Source organism: Gracilinanus agilis, chromosome 1, assembly GCF_016433145.1.
Source record: "Gracilinanus agilis isolate LMUSP501 chromosome 1, AgileGrace, whole genome shotgun sequence".
Taxonomy (NCBI): domain Eukaryota; kingdom Metazoa; phylum Chordata; class Mammalia; order Didelphimorphia; family Didelphidae; genus Gracilinanus; species Gracilinanus agilis.
Window position 1 is genome coordinate 63,069,018 of NC_058130.1, and position 21,265 is coordinate 63,090,282.

Here is a 21,265-nt window from a genome sequence, read left to right on the forward strand (position 1 = left end):
GACCATGATTAATATTATATTATTTCATGCCAAATGAATCCAACAAACATTTGAAAAGAGCCTACTATGTATGTGACACATCTTTGTGAAGGTCCATTTAAAGTTCTTAAGGAGCAAATTTGGGCCAATTAAAGCTTTTAAGGAGCAAATTTGGGCCATGTAGGAACTTATTTCCTATTGATATCAACACTCCTTTGGAAAAACTGCCCTGTTCTAATGCTGGTAGATAGATAGACATAGATAGATAGATAGATAGATAGATAGATAGATAGATAGATAGATAGATAGATATAGATATGATATATACACTTACATACATATACATATTTACACACACATACAAAATATAAATATATACATATATACATTTATATATGTATGTATTTTCCAGATTACAGGTGGATACAATTTTTAATAATTGTTTTATAACATTTTGCAATCCATGTTTTCTCCCTCTCTCCTTCCCCTTCCCCAAGACAGCAGACAATATAATACAGGTTATATGTGTGCTGTCACGCAAAACAGATTTCCATGCTTGTCATGTTGAAAGAAGACACATAGTGCTTATATGCAAATGCTGGGTATTTTTAAAACTTTTCCCTTCTGTCTTAGAATCAATTCTGTGTATTGGTTCTAAGGCAAAAAAGCTGTAAGGGCTAGGCGATGGGGGTTAAGTGACTTGCCCAGGGTCACACAGCTAGGAAGTGTCTGATGCTAGATTTGAACCCAGAATTTTCTCAACTCCAGGCCTGGCATTCTATCTGCTAAGCCACCTGGCTACCCCTCTAATGCCATTTTGCCAGATGATGTCCTTTAGCAGAGCCAGAAGATTTTAAAAATGAAATCTAGTGGGGTATATTGCAGGCTAAAACTCACAAAATACATTTGTGCTATCATTGAAATTTGAACAAAAAATAGGCAAAAACATTTTTTAAAAGCTAATCTTGGCCTATATGTGGAAAACGAAAAGCCTTTCTCTTGTAGGATCCCTTTCCAGGATCTTAGAGATGGAAGTGACCATAGATGTCATCTAATCCAACTCCTCCACTTTATAGATGAGTAAACCGAGGCTCAGTGAGGTCACATGAGTGGTGATTTGCCTATGGCCATATAGGGCATAAATAGCAGAACTGGCATTTGGACCCAAGTCCTCTGACTACAAAGTAGGGGGATCTTTATCTGAAATGTTTATTTCAAAATCCTGGATGCAAAATTCCAATATTTTCTTGCTCATATTTTCCCTTTTATTCATTTTAATACTAAAACACATGAAAATGCCCTCTCCCCACTCCCCCCAAAACTAGCTCCTTGTCTCTGCAACCCCCACCTCCAGATCTGCTCCCCTATGCTCTCTCAGGTCATGCTGATTCCATTGTATGTTGTCTAAATTTGCCACTCGGGTACAGCTGTAGCAAAACTTATTTGTCAGCAGAAAAATCTGTAGGCGTTATAGCAAGGAAAGCCTAAATGTCTATGTTTTCCTCTGTTATAGCATCAAATATCTGCAGCTGGGAGAGATCAGAGGATCACAAATTTAAAGTTAAAAAGACCTCAGAAGCCCATATAGTTCGACCCATTCATTTTACAAAACAAGAAGCTGAGGCACAAAGGAAGTTAAATGATTTGCCCAAGGTCACACGGATAGAAAAAGGCAGAGCCAATATTTGAACCCAGGTCTTTGGACTCCTGCTTCACTGTACAGTAAGGCTTCCCTACCAGTAACCTTCAGTCTACAAGAATATCTCAAGGAGCTCACTGCTCTCTTCCTAAACCAGCTGCTGGCATAACACCCCCCTTCTTGGTTCGTCTTAGGAGGAGAGGCAGAGAAGCAGCAGCACCTCTTTCCTCCACCCCTTCTCTTTTGAGAGACTTCACAATTAAACACCCCAAAAGGGGTCCCCATATTTGGAGACTGGACAAGGGAACCCTCTTTTTAAAAAAGTTAGATGGATGGGGGAATATGTATGATATGATAATATATGTATAACCTATATCATATTACCTGCCTTCTTGGGGGAAAAGGGAGGGAGGCGAGGAGGGGAGGAGGAAAAAAGGAATCAGACATAGCTGATGTGAGAGAATTTGTTTCTCATAGATAAGCATATTCGTTGTAATTCACTACCTATTTATAGCAAATCATGTGTCGTTGTTACATATTATGTTACACATAGACACATTTAAATTTATAATAAAATAAAGACATAAATGTCATATTTGTTACATTGATATAACCTATCTATTATGTTATATATAAAAAATAAAAATAAATGATAGCTCAAAAAAAGGAGGGGATTTCTGCTCTAGGGGCTGAACGATATGGAAAGTCAGATATCTATTAGGAGGTCTGGTCTCTGCTTCCAGCTCCGTCACTCTCTGTATTCTATTGGCACGAGTCTCTTTGTCCACAATGATGGGGAACTTCACCTTGTACTCTGCAAGGGGGAGGGAGGCAGATGCCTTTGAAACGCTCTGAGGAGCCCATAAAGCTGTTGCTTAGATAATATAGCCGACTGTACTAAGAGATGAAGGACCTTGAAATCTGTTTTATAAATTATTATTATTATTCGATATAATAATAATGATTATATAATAGATAATAAAATTATACAACAGAACTAATGTTAATTAGTGCTCAAGTAGATGATAAAGACATCCTCCTTCCCAAAATGGGAATGTATCATTTCATTACAATACAATAGGTCCCCCCACTTATTTTAAAATTCAGCTCTCACTGCGGGAACAATCTGTACATGGGCGAACCATACGCTCAAGCAGAGAAATCACTGCTGTCTGCTTCAGGTGCATGCATGGGAGACCACCCTTGAGCTCTAGCTGGAAGTCAACACATTTTTGTTTATTTATTTAAACCTTTAACTTCTGTTTTGGAGTCAATACTATGTATTGACTCAAAGGCAAAAGAGTGATAAGGATTAGGCAATAGGGGTTAAGTGACTTGCCCAGGGTCATCCAGCTAGGAAGTGTCTGAGGTCAGATTTGAACCCAGGACCTTCTGTCTCTAGTCTGGCTCTCAATCCACTGAGCCACCTAGCTGCTCCCACTCAACACCTTTTGGAAAATGGATTCATGATCATTGATGTCTCAGTAGGTGAGATGTGTGTATACAGCACTTTTGGCTTGGCCAGAGTGGTAGGAAAGTGGGACCCAGCTAATCGTAGTATGAATCTCCAGCAGATAGATGAGAGGTCCAATGAAGAGCCTAGCTCTGCCCCTGCCAAGTGCTGGACAAGGGAGGATGTGACATCTGCTGAGCTGCTAAGCAATGAAAGGGAGCAGCCAGGGGGAGTGTTAACTGACTGGGACATCTTTTTTCTAGGGCTGGACTACAGGATTTGTGTTTTCCACCTGAGACGCAGATCTGATAAATAAAGCCATTACTTTCATTTATTTTTGTTTTATTAAAAATGTAAATTATATTTTATAATTATATGTAAAAATAAAATTAAATTATAAAAAGATTATTAAAATAAATTATTATTTTTTATTAAAATCTTTACTAAATATTGGTTCCAAGGCAGAAAAGTAGTAAGGACTAGGCATTTGGGGTTAAGTGACTTTCCCAGGGTCACACAGCTAGGAAGTGTCTGAGGCCAATTTGAACCCAGGATCTCCTGTCTCAAAGCCTGGCACTCTATCCCTTAAGCCACTTAGCTGGCCCTTTCAATTTATTTATTGTTTTAGTAAGGTTTTTTTATTAAAAGAAATTCTGCAGTAGGCTAGAGTGTAAGCTCCTTGAGGACAGAGGCCATTCTTTGCTTCAGTTTTGGTTTCTCCCGAACTTGGTAAAGAGAGGTGATGCAATGAAAAGGACATTAAGCGTGGAGTCAGAAAGATGAGATCAAATCTGACCTCAGATGCTTACTAGCTGTGTGAACTTGGGTGAGTCACTTAACCTCTGTTTGACTCAGAGATAATAAAATGGCGATAATAATAGCAGCTACCTTCCAGGATTGTGGTGAGGATCAAATGAAATCATATTCCTAAAAAGTGCTTAGCACATAGATATTCCCTTCCCCTTTACTTCCCTAATAAGCACTTAATAAAAAGTATTTGTTTGTTGAGTGGCTGATTGAACTGTATTTGGGACCAAATGATTGGCAGTCACCCTAGGCATACGAAGCTTCTCTTTAAACAGTATATTCTCATTTTCAGTCCTCTCTCTTAAAAGCATGTGTTCTAACAGCCTGCCAGGTTGATCTCTCCAGTAATGCCACTGCCCAGAAGTATGGCACATTGGGACATTTTCCAAGTTTATTTCAAATATAAAAAAAGCAAAAGTTCCCTCTTTTCCGTTCTCTGAGGTGAGCAAAATACTCCATGAATTTCTCTTCCCCCCAATCTAGATGTTGAACCTCCTCCTGGATGTGGCACGAAGGTGGGCAGCCCAAGCCCCTCCTAAGGGCTTCAGTGCTCATCTCCCCCAGCAGATAGGCAGCCGGTTCCCAAGCTAGCAGGTTGCCAAAGATGGGGAGAGTTACAGCTTTGTTGCTAGCAACTCTGCCCCAGAATGACTCATCGCTACCCCCATCTCACACACACACAACCTTGTAGAGCTGGCCCTGTATAAACCCAGCTCAGCCTCTGAAACCATCTCAGGTGTGTCTGCTCCAAGTCCTTACCTACTTACTACTCAAGCTTTCTCCAAAGAGCCTGCCTGCCTAAGATGCCACTCCTATGACCCCCTCCCCCAAATTTTCTCTCCCTCCTCAAATAAGTTCTACTGTCTTTGAGGCTCTCTTTGTATGGCACCCAGCACCAGTGCTACTGGAATAGCCTGGAATGCTCTTCTCATACCATCTCTGCCAGTGGATAGAATGCTGGACCTAGAGTGAGGAAAGCTTTAGTTCAAATTCTGCCTTAGACATTTACTGATGTGAGTCCCTGTGCAAGTCACTTAACTTGTCTCAGCTTTTTGGTCTGTAAAATAAACTTTAAAAAAATTTTAATGAAAAATATAACAATAAATATCGATCTGACAGAATTATTGGGAAGATCAAATGAAATAACATATACAAAGTACTATAGATGTTAGCTAGCAATGGTCCATCCATGCTCCAAGTCTCAGCTCAAATGTCACTCCCTTCATGAAGTCTTCTCAATATCTTCCCTCCCAGCCCATTCCCTCCTCCCCATCTCCTCCTACAATCCCCATCCTCTGAGGTGCTTAGAGATCTGTAACTGCACAGTATGATCCAAGCTGGGACTACCCATGGACATCTGTGACAGGGAGAAATAAAATCCCTGGGGGTGCTGCTGGGTAAAAAAAAATCCCAGCAGGAAATCATCTCTCCCTCATCTGACCTCAGAACACTTTGTACTCCTCTTGTGGACTAACGGGTTTTTACCATGTTGGCATTACAGTATTTCTCTACATGTTGTTTTTTTCCTTAAATCAGCTTTATTAGAATAGATCTCATTGAGTTTGACTTATCCTTTGTACAGATCTCTACCAGTGGCTTGCAGAGAATAGTGCACAAATACACAATTAATGAATATTTAATGGATGAATCAAATCAAATGCTTTTTTATGATGATGATAGAATTAACCTTCCCATCAGAATCTTAGAACAACAATCATGAGAATGAATGCTATGCATTGGTAGATATCAGCTCTTCCATTCTCCCTCTTTTGTTCTCTCTGCATCTCTCCGTGGTCTGTATCTACATCTATCTCTATCTTTTTCACATAAACATGAGTCTACATACACACGCAAACACGTGCCCACACATGAAAGAAGAAAGGTTCACCCTTTTAATAATGAAATGTCAGTGGGTCAGATGCCCACTTAAAATCCTAAAGATAGGATGAGACTGTGCTTGGGAAACAAGAGAAAATCAGTCCAGTATTTATTGGATACCTACTATAATTAAAATAATATTGCTGTTTGGTTCTTTCAGTTGTCCAACTCTTTGAGACCACATTTGGATTTTTTTTTTTTTTGGCAAAGCTACTGGAATGTTTTACCATCTCCTCCAGCTTGTTTTGTAGATAAGGAACTGAAGCAAGCAGAGTTAAGTGACTTGCCCAGGGTCATCCAGCTAGTGAGTGTTTGAAGTCAAATTTGAACTCAGGTCTTCCTGACTCCAGGCCCAGTGTGTTCTACCCACCATTGTGCCACCTTGCTGCCAATTATAATAATACTACTTCTTCCTTTTTCTGAGGCACTATAAAAATCTATAGTGCTTTCCCTTACAACAACAACAAACAAGGCAGCCCCATGTTAAAGAGGGGAAACTGAGTCTTACACAAATCAACATCTCATGATTCCATGTGTGACTTGCCCATAGTCATACTGGTAGTGAATGTCTAAGGCTGTTCAACCCTATATAAAAAATAAGATAACCACACGTTTGTAACGTGCCAAAATGTTCTTGTTTCTCTCTCTCTCTCTCTCTCTCTCTCTCTCTCTCTCTCTGTTTCTGTGTGTGTGTGTGTGTGTGTCTCTCTCTCTCTGTGTCTCTCTCTCCAGCAAAGAATTACAAAGAAGGTGGGTGTCAATTGAATTGGAAAAGGCTAACAAATTGTGACATATAAATGTAAGAGAACATAGTAGGAAATGACAAATATGAGGAATTCCAAGATACATGGGAAGAGTATAAAGTAATACAAAATGGGATTATTAGTACTACCAAAGGAAGAATATACATGATATAAATGAAAAGATCCAAAAGAAAGTCCAACTCCGAGTAATCAGAAAACAGACAACATTGACGATTTAGAGAACTGATAAGGAAATTTTCACTTCACAAAAGCAGAATGTTGTCAGATATGATCATTATATTAATTGTTTTTTAGTTAGCTATTATTAGGACCCTATTTATTTTTTATTTTTTAAATGTATTTGTTTAATTAATTAATTTAGAATATTCTCCCTTGGTTACATGATTCATGTTCTTTCCTTCCCCCTCTATCCCCCCTCCCATAACCAATGAGCAATTCCACTGGGTTTTACATTTGTCATTGATCAAGATCTATTTCCATATTATTGTTTGCAATACAGTGCTTGTTTAGAGTCTACGTCCCTAATCGTATCCCCAATGAACCATGTGATCAAGAAAATGGTTTTTTTTCTGTGTTTCTACTCCCACAATTCTTTCTCTGGATGTAGATAACGTTCTTTCTCATAAGTCCCTCAGAATTGAGAAGGACCCTATTTCTATAAGTGACTATGATGTAAAGACTGAAGGTATCAATAAAATTGAAAAAAAAAATTCAATATTGCAGCATTAGGATCCGGAAAGGCAGTATTTGTAGTTACTTTGACCTGGGTTCACTTTCTACCTTAGATTTATTAGCTATGTGACCCTGAACAAATCACTTACTCTCTGCCTCACGTAAAATAAGAGAGTCGAACCAAATAGCCTCTAAGTCCCTTCCAGTTCTACAATCCTAGTGCTGTCAGAATCTATCCTAGACCTCACACCTATCAGATTGGCCAATATGACAGTAAAAGAAAATTATAAATGTTGGGGGGAATGTGGCAAAATTGGAATGGGCTATAAAAGAATGCATACCTTTGTTCCAGTAATACCACCACTGGGTCTGTATCTCAAAGAGGTTTTAAAAATTGGGAAAGGACCTGTTTGTACAAAAATATTTATAGCTGCAATTTTTGTGGTGGCAAAGAGTTGGAAACTAAGGGAAAGTCCCTCAATTGGGGAATGGCTGAACAAAATGAACAAAATTATGATGGTGATGGAATACTATTGTGCTATAAGAAATGATGAACAGGATTGATTTCAGAAAGAGCTGGAAAGAACTACATGAACTGATACAGAGTGAAATAAGCAGAACAGAAGAACATTATACATAGTAACTGCAATATTGTGGAATGATCAAATGTGATAGACTTTGCTACTAACAGCAATACAATGATCCAGGAAAATTCTGAGGGACTTATGACAAAGAATGCTCTCCACCTCCAGAAAAAGAACTGTTGGAGTAGAAATGCAGATGAAAACATATGACTTGTCACTTGTTTATTTGGGTATGTGATTTGGGGTTTTGATTTTTATAAGATTATTTACTTACAAAAATGAATAATATGGAAATATGTTTTACATGATAATATATGTATAACCCAGATTGAATTGCTTGTAAGCTCTGGGAGGGAGGAGGGAAGAAGAGAGGGAGACAGTATGGATCATATAATTTTGGAAAATTTATGCAGAAATTTGTTATCAAAATAATTTTTTAATTAAAAAAATAATATCTTAGAGATCATTTAATTGAAGTAACTTGTCCAAAATGATACAGACAGAAATCAGTTAAGCACAGATTTGAACCCAGATCTCCTGACCCCAAACCAATGGCCCTATGCCACAGAAAAATGCTAGGACTCAAATAATTTAACCTTGTTAGCATGGACTTTATCTGAATCCTAGAAAACAACCCAACTATTCCCTTTAGAGTACTTTTTGCTTTGCAGAAAATATTCATAGCGTCCATCTTCTTTTATCTTCACAATAACCTTATGAATTGAAAGCACTACTTTCAGTGAAACCAGTCAGGGCAGTTTATTTACCTAGAAGCACTGTGATGAGCAGAGACCAGGAGGTGGCAGCCCCTCTCTGAAGGAGACATCCAGTACAAAGCACACTGGCTGGCTTTGCTCACCTAGGAGTAATCAGTCTCTGAACCTGTCTCTGAAGCCTTCTGTTATCTAGGCTATAGAAATAGCTTATATGTAAAATGATTCCTCCAGCAGTGTGCCTATACAGTAAGGACTAACAGCAACAGTATATATAACCTGATGTGATAACAAACAACTCATTCAGGTACAGATACAGGCGCTTTTTAAAAGCCCCAAACCCCGGGATGTCAGAATCACAGAGTTAGAAAGTACCCTAATAGCCATCTAGTGTTCTCACTACCTGACTGAGACATCACCTCTATAGTATCCCTGACAAATGATCATCCAGTCTTTGCTTTAAGTGAATGGGAGCTCACCACTCATGGAGAGGCAGCCCACTTCTTAACCTCTAAGAGCTAATATGATCTGAGTCATGTTCCAAACTCACCTTACACATGGAATGTGAGGGCTCCAAAGGACCTCAGAGGTTAGAATGCCAGATTTGGGGGAACCTTAGAACATAGACCAGTGATTCCCAAAGTGGGCGCCACCACCCCCTGGTGGGTGCTGCAGCAATCCAGGGGAGCGGTGATGACCACAGGTGCATTTATCTTTCCCATTAATTGCTATTAAAATTTTTAAAAAATTAATTTCCAGGGTGCTAAGTAATATTTTTTTCTGGAAAGGGGGCGGTAGGCCAAAAAAATTTGGGAACCACTGGGATAGACTGTCAGACCTAGACCTTAGGACACAGAATGTCAAAGCTGGGAAAGGTCTTAGAACATTAGCTATCAAAGCTGTGAGAGATCTTAGAAACAGACTGTCTGAACTGGAAGAGATCTTAGAACATGGAATATTAGAGTTGTGGGAAACTTAAAACATAGTCAGAGCTAGGAGGAACTTTAAGGATAATCTATTCTCCAGTTCATCTGTTGTATTTTACAGAAAGGAATACTGAGGCATATGGATGAGTGGCAACTTGCTCAACCCTGTGGCAGAGCCTACCTGACAGAAGTTAGGTCTCCTGGGTCTGAGTCTACAGAAAAGACTTTTTTTCAGAACCTGGCACTGGATAGAATCCTTCTAGATGAGACATTCAGTGATTTTTTTTATCTCAGATTTTAAACCCTCAAAGAGTCTCCAATCATCTTAAGAAATGCCTATGATTCTCAAATCCAAGCTAATTATTATTTCACCTTAGACATAAGCCGTAGAGAAGATTGAGGGGAATGGGGCTAATTGAAGCAGAGTGCTATGGATTTAAGAATTCCTTGGTTTAGAGAACTCATTTGGATTCTTCCTCTTCCGACATAGATTGACAGCTACCCTGGTACTAAAGGCCTTCGAGAATTTGCCTAGGGCTCTGGAAAGCCAAGACAATTGCCCACACCTAGTATATGTGTTCGGAGTATGATCTGAGCCCAGATATTCCAGACTCTAAGGTCATATGACATAACTTTACCCAGGGTATCATAATGCCTTTTTATATAAATCACTTTTTTTTGAAACAGCTATTATATGTCACAAAATCAAGAAAAACCTAAATAAGATATTTCAAACTCCAAAAGAGGGCAAGAATCTCTAACGACTCTGGTCATGCCACCATTAGTAACAAATAAAAAGTCTGGCACTGTGATAATCAAAGAACAATGGACTCTTAAATAACTGAGATTTCTTGGCAAAAACAAAAAAAAGAGAAAAGAAAAGAAACCAAAGTTCACTGATCTCCAAGGGCACATTTTTGAGCTCAAAGGCATTCAGAAGACCCATTGAAATGCTCTTTTCCCCAGCTCCTGCCCACTAGGCAAGTAACAACTATCCCTCTTCTATTCACAACAAAAGACTACACACAAAATGAGAAAACACAGAGGTTAAATCTTCCCTTGTTCATTTCTTGAATTAAATCCCATCCTCATGCTGTTGGCAAAGGGGAATTCCAATGAATCACCGTAAGCAAGTCGGTAAACCATGGGCTTAAACAAGCAAAAAGGGGCACTATATTTAGAATGCCACAGAAAGCAGTGTCTCTGCTTCGGTTGTTATTTTGGAAACATCAAAAGGTGGTTCTTCTTTTTTTTTTTTCTTCTCTCCTGTAAAGAGCCTGGCGCTTAGGTTTTCAAAAGTCCACTAACAAACATGGAGCTTTCAGAAGTTCGCCCTAGTCAGAGCATCTAACCCTCTGCCCAGTCATTTGACAGATGTAGATACTGAGGCCCAAAGTAGGGAGATGAAGTGGCCACAGAGCCAAGTTCACTTGATTATTATGAAGTTGGCTGGAACTGCATAGAATGTGTGCCATGATGTATCAAAGGAAGCTTGACATGACATTTTGCTGAATTTTTCTTCTAATCTTGAACTCCTGGCATTCAGTATGTTGTGAAAGTGATCTCAGATTCTCCAAGGCTTACTTATGCCAACGGAGGGCAAGCTCTGACAGAGCCAGAACTTTCCCGCCAATGTGGAAAGGCTTTTGGGATAGACATGGTGATAAACTGTGTATTCTTCATCAGAGGAACAACCAAGCTAAGTTTAGCAAGATATGTCAGCAAAGGGCATCACTGAGGCGATGAATATTCTCTGCCCCAACAAGATCATCTTTAGAGGCAGAGAGTTGACATTTTCGCTGGTGATAGGACTATCCACAATGATGAAATGACAGAATTTTTTGAGGTATCTGAAATTCTAATTGGAGGTACTAAGGCTTTTTATGCCATCCATAAGAGGTAAAATAGTATAGAGAGTTTATAGAGGACTGAACTTGAAGTCAGGAGACATAAATTCAAATCTTATCTTAGATACTATTACTAACAGTGTGATCAGGTACAAATTACTTTGCTAACCTTTTTTAAACCCTTTCCTTGGATCTGAGGGTCAATACTGTGTTTTGGTTCCAAGGCATTAGAGTGGTAAGGGCTAGGCAACAGGGATTAAATGACTTGCCAAGGATCACACAGATAGTACGTGTCTAAGGTCGTATTTGAACCCAGGACCTTCCATCTTTATGCCTGGCTCTCAATCCATTGAGCCACCTAGCTGCCCCCTTAGCTTTGGGTTTCAGTTTCCCATCTGTAACATGGGGGTTATAATAGTTAACATTTACATAGTACTTCAAGGTTTACAAAGCACTTTACACAAGTTAACTCAATTTGATCTTTACAACAGCCCTGAGAGGTAGGTGCATCATTATTATCCCCATCTCTAGTCCCAGAGGAAACTAAGGTTGAAAGAGATTCAATGACTTGCCCAAGATCACACAGTAAGTATGAGAGAGAAATTGAACTCAGGTTTATCTCTTACTCCAAGTCTAGAACTCTATCACCTGTACCACTTTGCTGTCTCAAATGTGGACCGTTATTAATATTATTATTATTAGTCTCAGGGATTCTCCTTCCCCCATTCCACTTTAGTTGAGAATATAATGTTGAAAATGTCCACAAATAAACTCTATTCGGGCAAGTGTGGTCCTTCCACCAGGGCTGCTCTTTATTATTTTGTCACCATGTTCATAATACTTTGAACATAGAAGGTATATAATACATTCTTAAAAAATAAACTCTTATCTTCTGTCTTAGAATTGCTACTATGTAATAGTTCTACGGCAGAAGAGAGGTAAAAACTAGACGTTTGGGGCTAAGTGACTTGTCCAGAATCACACAGCTTGGAAGTGTTTGAGGTCAGATTTTAACCCAGAACTTCTTGTCCCCAGACCAGGCTCTCTCTACATTGAGCCATCTAGATGTTGCGGTAATACATTCTTATCAAATTGAATTGAACTGAACTAGATTGAATAGTGAGGGAAAGTCTTTGCACAAATTGGCCAGTCTTCATTTTAATAATAATACAGTTCTCGTATTTAGTGCCAAGGATAACCACCTCCCCCAATATCCTGATCCAAACTTTGATACCTCACAGAGATACTTTACAAGTAGTCCTGATTTATATGTTAAAGATAACATAAATTTAGTAGATAGTGTATTCTCTGTCACAAGAAAATTTACTGGTACCTGGACTAAAAGATCTCTTAGCAGAAACATTCCAATTCTTAATCTTTTATGTGGTGCGCTCTCTCTGACCAAGCTTGTTATTTGGCAAGATCAGCATCTGTCTCCCCTAATGCACCCTTCTGCACTCTCATTTACAGTCATAAAATCCCTTATCTCCATTCCCTTGAAAGCTCCTCTCTACATTACCACTTAGTTCGACATTTTAAAATCAGATCCAATAAAAGCCTCCTTCCTCTGGATGGGAGAAACTGGACTGACCTTTCCAATTTCAATCCCAACATACCAGTTGAAGGCAGCCACGGGGCAAATCTCCTGGAGACAGAAAATGGGTGCTCACAGATTTTGGGGACCCTTCGGGAAACAGCGAAGGACCCAAGGTATGGCTCGTATACATTGCAGGGCCAAATTCCCTTGTATGACATGCGGTAGAGTTTTAAAACAAAATTCTATCAGTTCTAAATGAAATTGAGTTGGGGTTTGTGTGTATGTGTCGTTTTGTATTTTATCCATCTTGAAACACAAGCTATGGAACCAGAGAGAGATAACAGATGGGCAGCCTTGAATTCTGAACTGGCACCCACAGAATTGGAAAGAGCCTGGAGGAAGGCCCTCAGCATTTGTAGGGAACCCGTGTGCTCTCCCTCTACCACCCTGGAAAATTACTTGGTATTTATTTGTACATCCTCGTCATTTTCCCCCTTATAGAAAGAATGTAAGTGCTTTGAGGGCAGGGACCATTGCCTTTTTTCTCTTCGTATTCTCATTGCGTAGCACCGTGTATGGCATCTAGTAGGCACTTATTGAATTCAATAGTTTTTTATAGAGGCTTAGGCAGGAATTAGGATAAGAACCACACAGAATGAGACCTGGAGACAAGAGATCTTGGGTCCAAATTTGGCCTCAGACACTTCCTAGCTGTATGACTCTGAGCAAGTCACTTAGCCCAAATTGCCTTGCCTTTTCCACTCTTTTGCCTTGGAACTAATACTTAGTATCAATCCTAAGGCAGAAGGTAAGGATTTTTTTTTTTAATTTCACAGATTGAAGGAGTACCCATATGGGCGAGATCAATCAATTAGCCAATCAATAAGCATTTATTAGTGTAAGGAAAAGTATGGCACAGAAAAGGTTTGGAATCTGGGAATGATCTCTTTCAACAGGATCTTAACCACAAACACTGAATTGTTCTTTTTGGCAGGAAAAACTTCTGGCCATCTAGTTAGCCTGTCTACGATTACAAGGCAGTATCTAAACCCTTTGTCTCTTGGCATGTTTATGAAATCAATCTGTATACATTCAAATGGAGTGTAAGCTAAAGGACAACCTCCCAATTTATTAGGTACTTGTTCTAAGGGCTGAACACACAAAGGCAAAAACCAAAATCCCTACCATCAAGGAGCTTATATACTATGGGGGAAACACCCTGTAAATATATAATTACAAAATAATGACAAGGTGAAAACCAGGTAATTGGTGAGGCTAGTATTAAAAGGCAGCCTTGGGTTGAAATTTGAAGGATGATTCTAAGAGTTAAAGGTGAAGAGGAAGGATAATCGGGCTTGGGGTGGGGGGCAGCCCAGGTAAAGGTCCAAAGAGATGAGACGGTACATGTGCATAACAGACAGGAAAGAAGTTCGTTTGGCTGTCCTACAGAATGTGCGAAGGGGAGAAATTTGTCATAAGCCTAGAAAGGCAGGTTGTTTCAGATGCCACACAGGGCAGTTTGTGTTATTAGATCCTCAAGCCTCTAGGATACCACTGGAATTTCTTGAGCAGTGGATCCGTGCTTTAGGAAGAATATTTTAGGGTCTGTGTGGAGGACATACTGGAAGGGGAAAAGTCTCAGGGCAAGGAGACCAATCAGTCAAGAGGTTTTGGCAATATTTCTAACACAGAATGACTCCCCTTAAGTAGGGTGGTGACCAGTGAGAGAGAAGAGAAGAGATGGTATGGAGGAAGACTCGACAAGACTTCCCAACTTATTGGGCATGGTGGGGTGAGGGGCAGTGAACGAAAGAGTCAAGGGGGATTCTAAGACTGTGAAACTGATCACAGAACCACCAAAATATCGATATCCTTGGCCATCGTTTCTTTGTGTATATTAGCGATGGAGAGAAGTCACAAAGAAGCAAGGTTAGGTGTGATGTTTGGAAAAAACCCAAACTCCCTATCAAACCAAATGACCACAAAATAGAAGCAGTGGGCTCCTTCTCCTTGGAGGTCTTCAAAGAGAGGCCAGATGACCACTCATCAGAAAAGTTGCAGTATCTTCTTTACCAATGTAGGTTGGACCAGATGGTCACTGAGATCTTTCCCAGGTCTTAAATTTGGTGATTCTGTGCAGGGGCATCAAGTGAAAGACCAGCACATCCCACTTAAATATGATTAATAGGAATAGTGCTTTCTCTAACTTTGGGAGTAATGTGGCCTTGACCAGTGTGGTATTATCAGCACTAGATGTTTGCTGAGTCTCTGATGTTTTAAAGTCAGCTGCGTCCTTAATCTGTTCTTGAACTTGTCACCATCTTAATTTCAAGTTTTGAGAAAAAGTCAAGGAAGAAAGTCAAGGTTCTATTGTGTATGTGCAAGTATTCTGACAGCTATAAAAGCCTATTACATAAGGAGAGATTATTATTTGGCTTCTGCTAAGCTAGCAGATGGTTTCACATGGCCATCTTTCTCCTGAGCCTGAGCCTGGCCTGGTGGGTTCACTGGTGAATCTGCTCCATAGGAAGCAGACACTGAGATTTTCCCTTACAAAATTTTGGAAACTTCACAGTAAGAATGTCTTTCTCGTCTCTTTTTTAACAGGAAACAGAAAAGGGGCAAAAAATCAACAAGGAAAGACAGGAGGCGAGACGAAATTTGTAAGGGAAATCCAAACACTGTCAAATTTGAAGTAGTACATACGGTGACTCATCACCCCATCCAAGATATTATTGTGCAGTACTCACCATGGTCATGAGTAAACACCAACAGGTCAAGTTCAGCCAGCATCTGGGCCAAGTCATCATAGCGGCCACAGTGTTCCCCAGCACCATGTGAGATAAACACGAGCCCCCTGAAAGCAAGACAAGGGACATCCTGTGAGGACAGAATTGTGGCTGGGGTGGAATGGAGCTCAAACAACATCCAACAGTTCGGATGACTAAAAAGATTCAGGTGAGAAATAGAGAGGATTCCTAGATAGTTCCGAAGATGATGGCTCCAAAACAAGAGGAAAATTGAATCACAGTAGGATGGAAGAATGTAATAGAATATTACTGTGCTGTATGTTATGACATATGAACAATTCAGAGAAATAAGGGGGAAGGCCTATAAGAAAAAGCAAATAGTAAATCAAGCAGAGAGAAAGAAAGAAAAAAGGAAAGAAGGAAAGAAAGAAAGAGAAGGAAGGAAGGAAAAGAAAAAAAGAAAGGAATCACATAAAATGACTACATTGTTGTTAAAAATAAATAAATAAACAAATACATAAATAAATGAAGGCAACACGGGAAGGTAATATAAGCTTAGCCATGTTCAATGGTCAATGTCAAGACTATTCTATCAATGTTAAAGATGACACCATTTCTCTCTGCTAATAATTGATTAATAAATCATTTTGGATGGAAATGGTGTTTGCTAGAGGTACTAGGTGGCTCTTGTTATAGTCTAGGCAAGAGGTGATTAAGGTCTGAACTAAGATGGTGGCTCGACGAGTAGACAGAAGAGGACAAATATGAGCAATTTTATGGAGGCAGAATCATTGGACTGTATTGGAGACAGAGATGAGGACTAGAAAAGTCAGTGGGGATCACTACAGGACTATGGACCCAAGTGTTCAGAAAGATGGTGATTAGCAAAGTTTGGAACAGGGATGAGTCTTTTTGGGAAAATATAAGAAGTTCTATTTTGGATATGTTAATGAAGAGATTATGATAAAGTGGGGAAGGAAGGGAGGGAGGGAACATTTACATAGTGCCTACTATATGCCAGGCACTGACTTTACTTTCGCAATATTTTAAACATGTAAGAATGATTCCTCAAAGTAGGGTGGTGGCCAGTGAGAGAAAAGGGAAAAGATGGTGTAGAGGTAGACTCAAAGAAGGCTTCCCAACTTATTGGGTATTTGATTTGATCCTCACAATAATCCTATGAGGGAAATGCTATTCCTATCCTTATTTTACAGTTGAGGAAACTGAGGCAAAAAATAACAACTTGTTCAGGGTCATATAACTACTAAGTGAGGTCAGATTTGAACTCAGGTTTTCCTGACTCCAAGCCCAATGTTCTATACACTGAGCCACCTAGTTTGCTTCTGAACTCAAGATGAACTGGTTTCAAATCTTGATTCAAACTCATATTAGAGCTGGGTGAAGTTTGGCAAGGCACTAAATTGCTCTGATTCCCAGTTCCTTGTTTGTAAAAAAAGGAATTTTAGACTGAATTGTCTCAGCAATCTCATCTACTTAGAAATCTATGATTTCATGAATCTAAACTCCTCAAAGTGGATGTTCCCTTTAACAATATCTGTGCCTGCCTAGCTTGTCCGTTTCCTCCCATAAGTCTCTCACAGTGGTTCTACCCAAAATGCTGAGGACTTTCCCACTGAGGGTGGAGAAAGAATGGGAAAAGGGATGCATCTGTGGCAATCAACTTGTCATTTTACTAGGTAGGGCTTCGACAGGATGAAATGAGGAAGCCTGGCTCTGACACTAATAGGGTGACTTGGGTAGGTCACTGACCCTCTTAGTTTCCCCCTCTATAAAATGGGCATAACTGCATAACCTATGTCATTGTAGGGGTCCTGGGAAGAAGTGCTTTAGGAATCCTAGGCTGCTCTAAAAATGTGAGCTATCATTATTACTATGTAAACATTAGTTATTATCATGAGTAGGTCACAATCTCATGGTTGGAAATCATTGCTTCAAAGCCTTTAAAAACACCTACTTTGTCTCTCTAAAAATACAAGACCGAGTAAATGCCGAGGGGGTCCTCCAAGATGGTCTGGAAAACTCACAGACACTAATAGGTCATTCTGCTAACTCAGCTAAGAGCTGCAAAAAAAGTTATTAGAGCCCTCTGTTCCAACATGCCCAGCAGCAAAACCAAAACCAAAACATTACAGTGAAGGAGATGCTTGCCTTCGATTTTTTTTCCCTCCATCTCCTCTTAACAGACTTAGCCAGTGGAAAGAATCAAATCGCCATTACCCAAAGTAATTCCAGTAAAAGGATTACACAGGGAAAAGTCATCAGTCACAGGCACAGCAGCAGATGGACCAATCTGGCACACAGCACCCTGTGATTGGGCAGTTCGCTGAGCTTGAGCATATGCTGCCCATGAGAGGGATTAGCCCGAGGTGTTATGGAGGCTGGGGGGGGGGGCAGGCAAACCAGAGAACTCAGGACAAGTGCATTGAGTTTGAAGCAATCAATCATGCAGGAGGGTGTCCTCCTCCTCATGAGATCATAGCTCAAAGCTATGGAGCTAGGAAGGACCTCCGCCACAATGCTGCCCAGCCTCCTCCTTTTCCAGATGAGCAGCCCAAGGGTCAGGGAAGTTAGGTGACTTGACCCAAATGACACAATAATAATGAGAACTTTCCTCCAATCCCTCTCACACTTTGGACTTAACTTCTATGATTCTCAAGGCGGAAAGGGACCACAGAGATCAACTGGTCCAACCCCCTTATTTTATAGGCATAGAGGAGTGAAGTCATTTTCTCAAGGTTACACAAGCAGTTAGTAGGAGAGTTAGCTTTCCAGCCCAGGTCTCCTGGATCCAGGTACTTTTCCACTAAATTCCATATAGCCCAACGTCTCGTTTTAAAAATGAAGAAACTGGGAAAAAGTGATGTGATCCATTCAAATATAAAGTCTCTTGTTTTCAAGCCAGGATTAGAGTTCAGGTCTCCTGAGTTCCATTTTTAACACTCTTCCCAGGGCACACCGTCTGGCCTTTCTATTTTTCTCTCATGGTAGTTGGTGGAGGTATATATAGTCTTTGAGGATAATCAGCCATGCAGGATGAACTCCATGACCTTGGCCTTGGTCTTATTCTTTGAGTTGGCCACAGGATGAGCATAAATATATGAAGCTAAAATGAAAATTTAGAAACCCTCTCAGAAAAAAATGAAGGAAGAGGAGGAAGAAAGAAAGAGAGGAAGTGAAAAAGAGAGGAAAGGAAAGGAAAGGAAAGGAAAAAGGAAAGAAAAATATTAGTGTTAGTAAGGAAAAGGGAAAGAGAAAGAGAAAGAGAAGGAAGAGAAAGGGAGGGAAAGAGAATAAGCATGAATCACCTACTATTCCAGGGTACTGTGCTGAGAAGTTAAAAAACATTATCACATTGATCCTCATAATGACTCTGGAGGTAAGAACTATTGTAATTCCCATTTTACTGGTTAGAAAATTGAGGCAAACAGTTTGTGACTTGCCCAGGGCCACATATCTAGTAAGTATCTGCGGCCATATTTGAATTCAGGTCTTCCTGACTCTAAGCCCAAAAAGGACAGACAGCAAGACTCAATTCAAAAGTAGTAAAACTTCAAGTGGACTTAAAAGGAGGAAAAACAGGACAAACACATTTTGTTTATTAATTCATTTGGTTCTACTTTCTTAACTGCTAAAGAATTATATAAATATTTACTCCTTTTTTCTTTTTGTCTTTGTTAATGGCTATTAAAATTTAGACAGACAGACAGACAGATAGATAGATAGATAGATAGATAGATAGATAGATGGATAGATAGATAGATGGATAGATGGATGGATGGATGGATGGATGGATGGATGGATGGATGGATGGATGGATAGAAAGTTTCAGTTAGTCTCATAAGGGAAAGCTTTCAGCTCCCACTGGATGAAGTCCTTCCTTCCCATAGGATTCTCCTCTCTCCTCTGCATATGATCTTAATCATGATTTGAAGTCAGGAGAGAATGGGAGGATTAGTATTTTTCTCTTTTTGTAAGGAAGAGATGTTCACTGTATCATATTATGATAATTTTCCATTGAGATGTATTGTTCATTGTATCATTTGACAATGCATTTCCACTTACTCCAGTGGATCTCCAGTTCTGAGATTCTAGTACCAAAATTTTCAGGATTGAATTTTTGTTTAAAAAATTCAAAGATTCACACAGAATTTCTGTTAAAGAGACTACATGTGGGTATGTGATGAATGGACCCAATCCATTTCCCATAACTGAAACAGAAGCAGTAGGACTCAGTGGAAATCCAAATGTAACTTTTATTCCTCCTCTTTCAATTTTGTAAGCAGATTGTCTTTCCTCTAAATCCACGGTTCCATCACATGCTGAGGCCCCAAAGATCTCATGATTCAACAATTACTGATTGGGTATTTTTTATAATAATAATATTAGACTCACCTTCCTATAGAATTGTAAGGTTTACAAAGTACTTTGCTCATGATAGCTCTGTAAATAGGCAATACAAGGACTACTTATCCTCATTTATAGATGACAAACCTAAAGTCTGGAAAGAAGGGACTTGGCCAGGGTAATACAGTTAGGAGTTCAGAGTCAGGATTAGATGCCATTGTTGACCCAATATTGTGGTAGGCACCATGCAGGTTATGAAAGAATGAAAAACACAACCTCTGCTCTCTAAGAATTCTTATTGGGAGAACAAGAAATACATAGATTATATGGCAAAGACATCAACCAGCTGCCTGCTAGTTATTCCACAGGCATCTCAAGCTCACTAAGTTCAAGATAGAACTCCTCTTCCCACCTAAGCCAGCCTTTCTTATAAACTTGCCTTTTTCTTTCGAGATCACTATCATGCTTCTGGTCACCTAGATTCACCACCTCAACATTATTCTTGGTTCTTCCTTTTCCCCCCAATCCCCAAACCAATCAATAACCAAGTCTTATCAGTGACATCATCAATACCCCTTGTATCCATTCTCTCTTCTCTACTCATATGGTCACAGTCTGGTCCTATCTCCTCTCCAATCCATCTTTCCTGTATACAGCTTGAAAAAAACCCTCTCTCTATGATAGAAGCTTCAGGCACTCTTGACTGCTTCTGGAACCAAATACAAACTCCTGTTTGACACTGAAAGCCTTTCATGATCCTGCTGCACCCCATCTTTCTGCATTGATTTCACAATTATTTTCTCTCATGCGCTTTATATTCGAGACATACTGGTCTACATAATGATCCCTGCACATGCCGTTCATCTCTCCTCAATGGAATGCCCTCCCTCTTTGCTCTTGCCTCTTAATGCCCCTGTCCTCCAGCAGAGTTTAGCTCAAGTGTCACCTCATACAAAAGGTCTTTCCTGGTCCTTCCAATTTTTAACTTTCTCTCCCTTCCCCCAATCTCTCAGTGTTTACATTGTACAGACTTCAAAGCACTTTCTATTTACTCATCCGTGTACATGGTGCATCCATCCAGTAGAGTGTAAGCCCCTTGAGGGCAGGGACTGCTTCATTTTGTTGACTTACACTTAGTTGGAGCTTAAGAAATTACATGTCTAATTGAACTGAATTATATCAAGGATAAAGATGGTAAACAGGAAGTACTATCATGAGAGAGAAATCATACTGGATTAACACAGCCAAGGCAGGCTTTGTGGTGAAACCTTTGGTACAAAGGGGAATGCATATGATAATACATGTATAACCCAGATCAAACTGCTTATCATCTCTGGGAAGGAGGAGGGAA

General features: G+C 39.7%; 1 protein-coding gene across 1 annotated transcript in view; it reads right to left on the reverse strand.

Annotated features, from left to right (window-relative positions):
• The window catches only part of MGLL (monoglyceride lipase), a 142,488-nt gene that overhangs the window by 93,999 nt on the left and 27,224 nt on the right, over positions 1–21,265 (reverse strand). Inside the window, exon 2 of the mRNA XM_044676210.1 lies at positions 15,550–15,656. Within this exon, the coding sequence (XP_044532145.1) occupies positions 15,550–15,656 (107 nt within the window). The remainder of the gene's footprint in view (positions 1–15,549; positions 15,657–21,265) is intronic.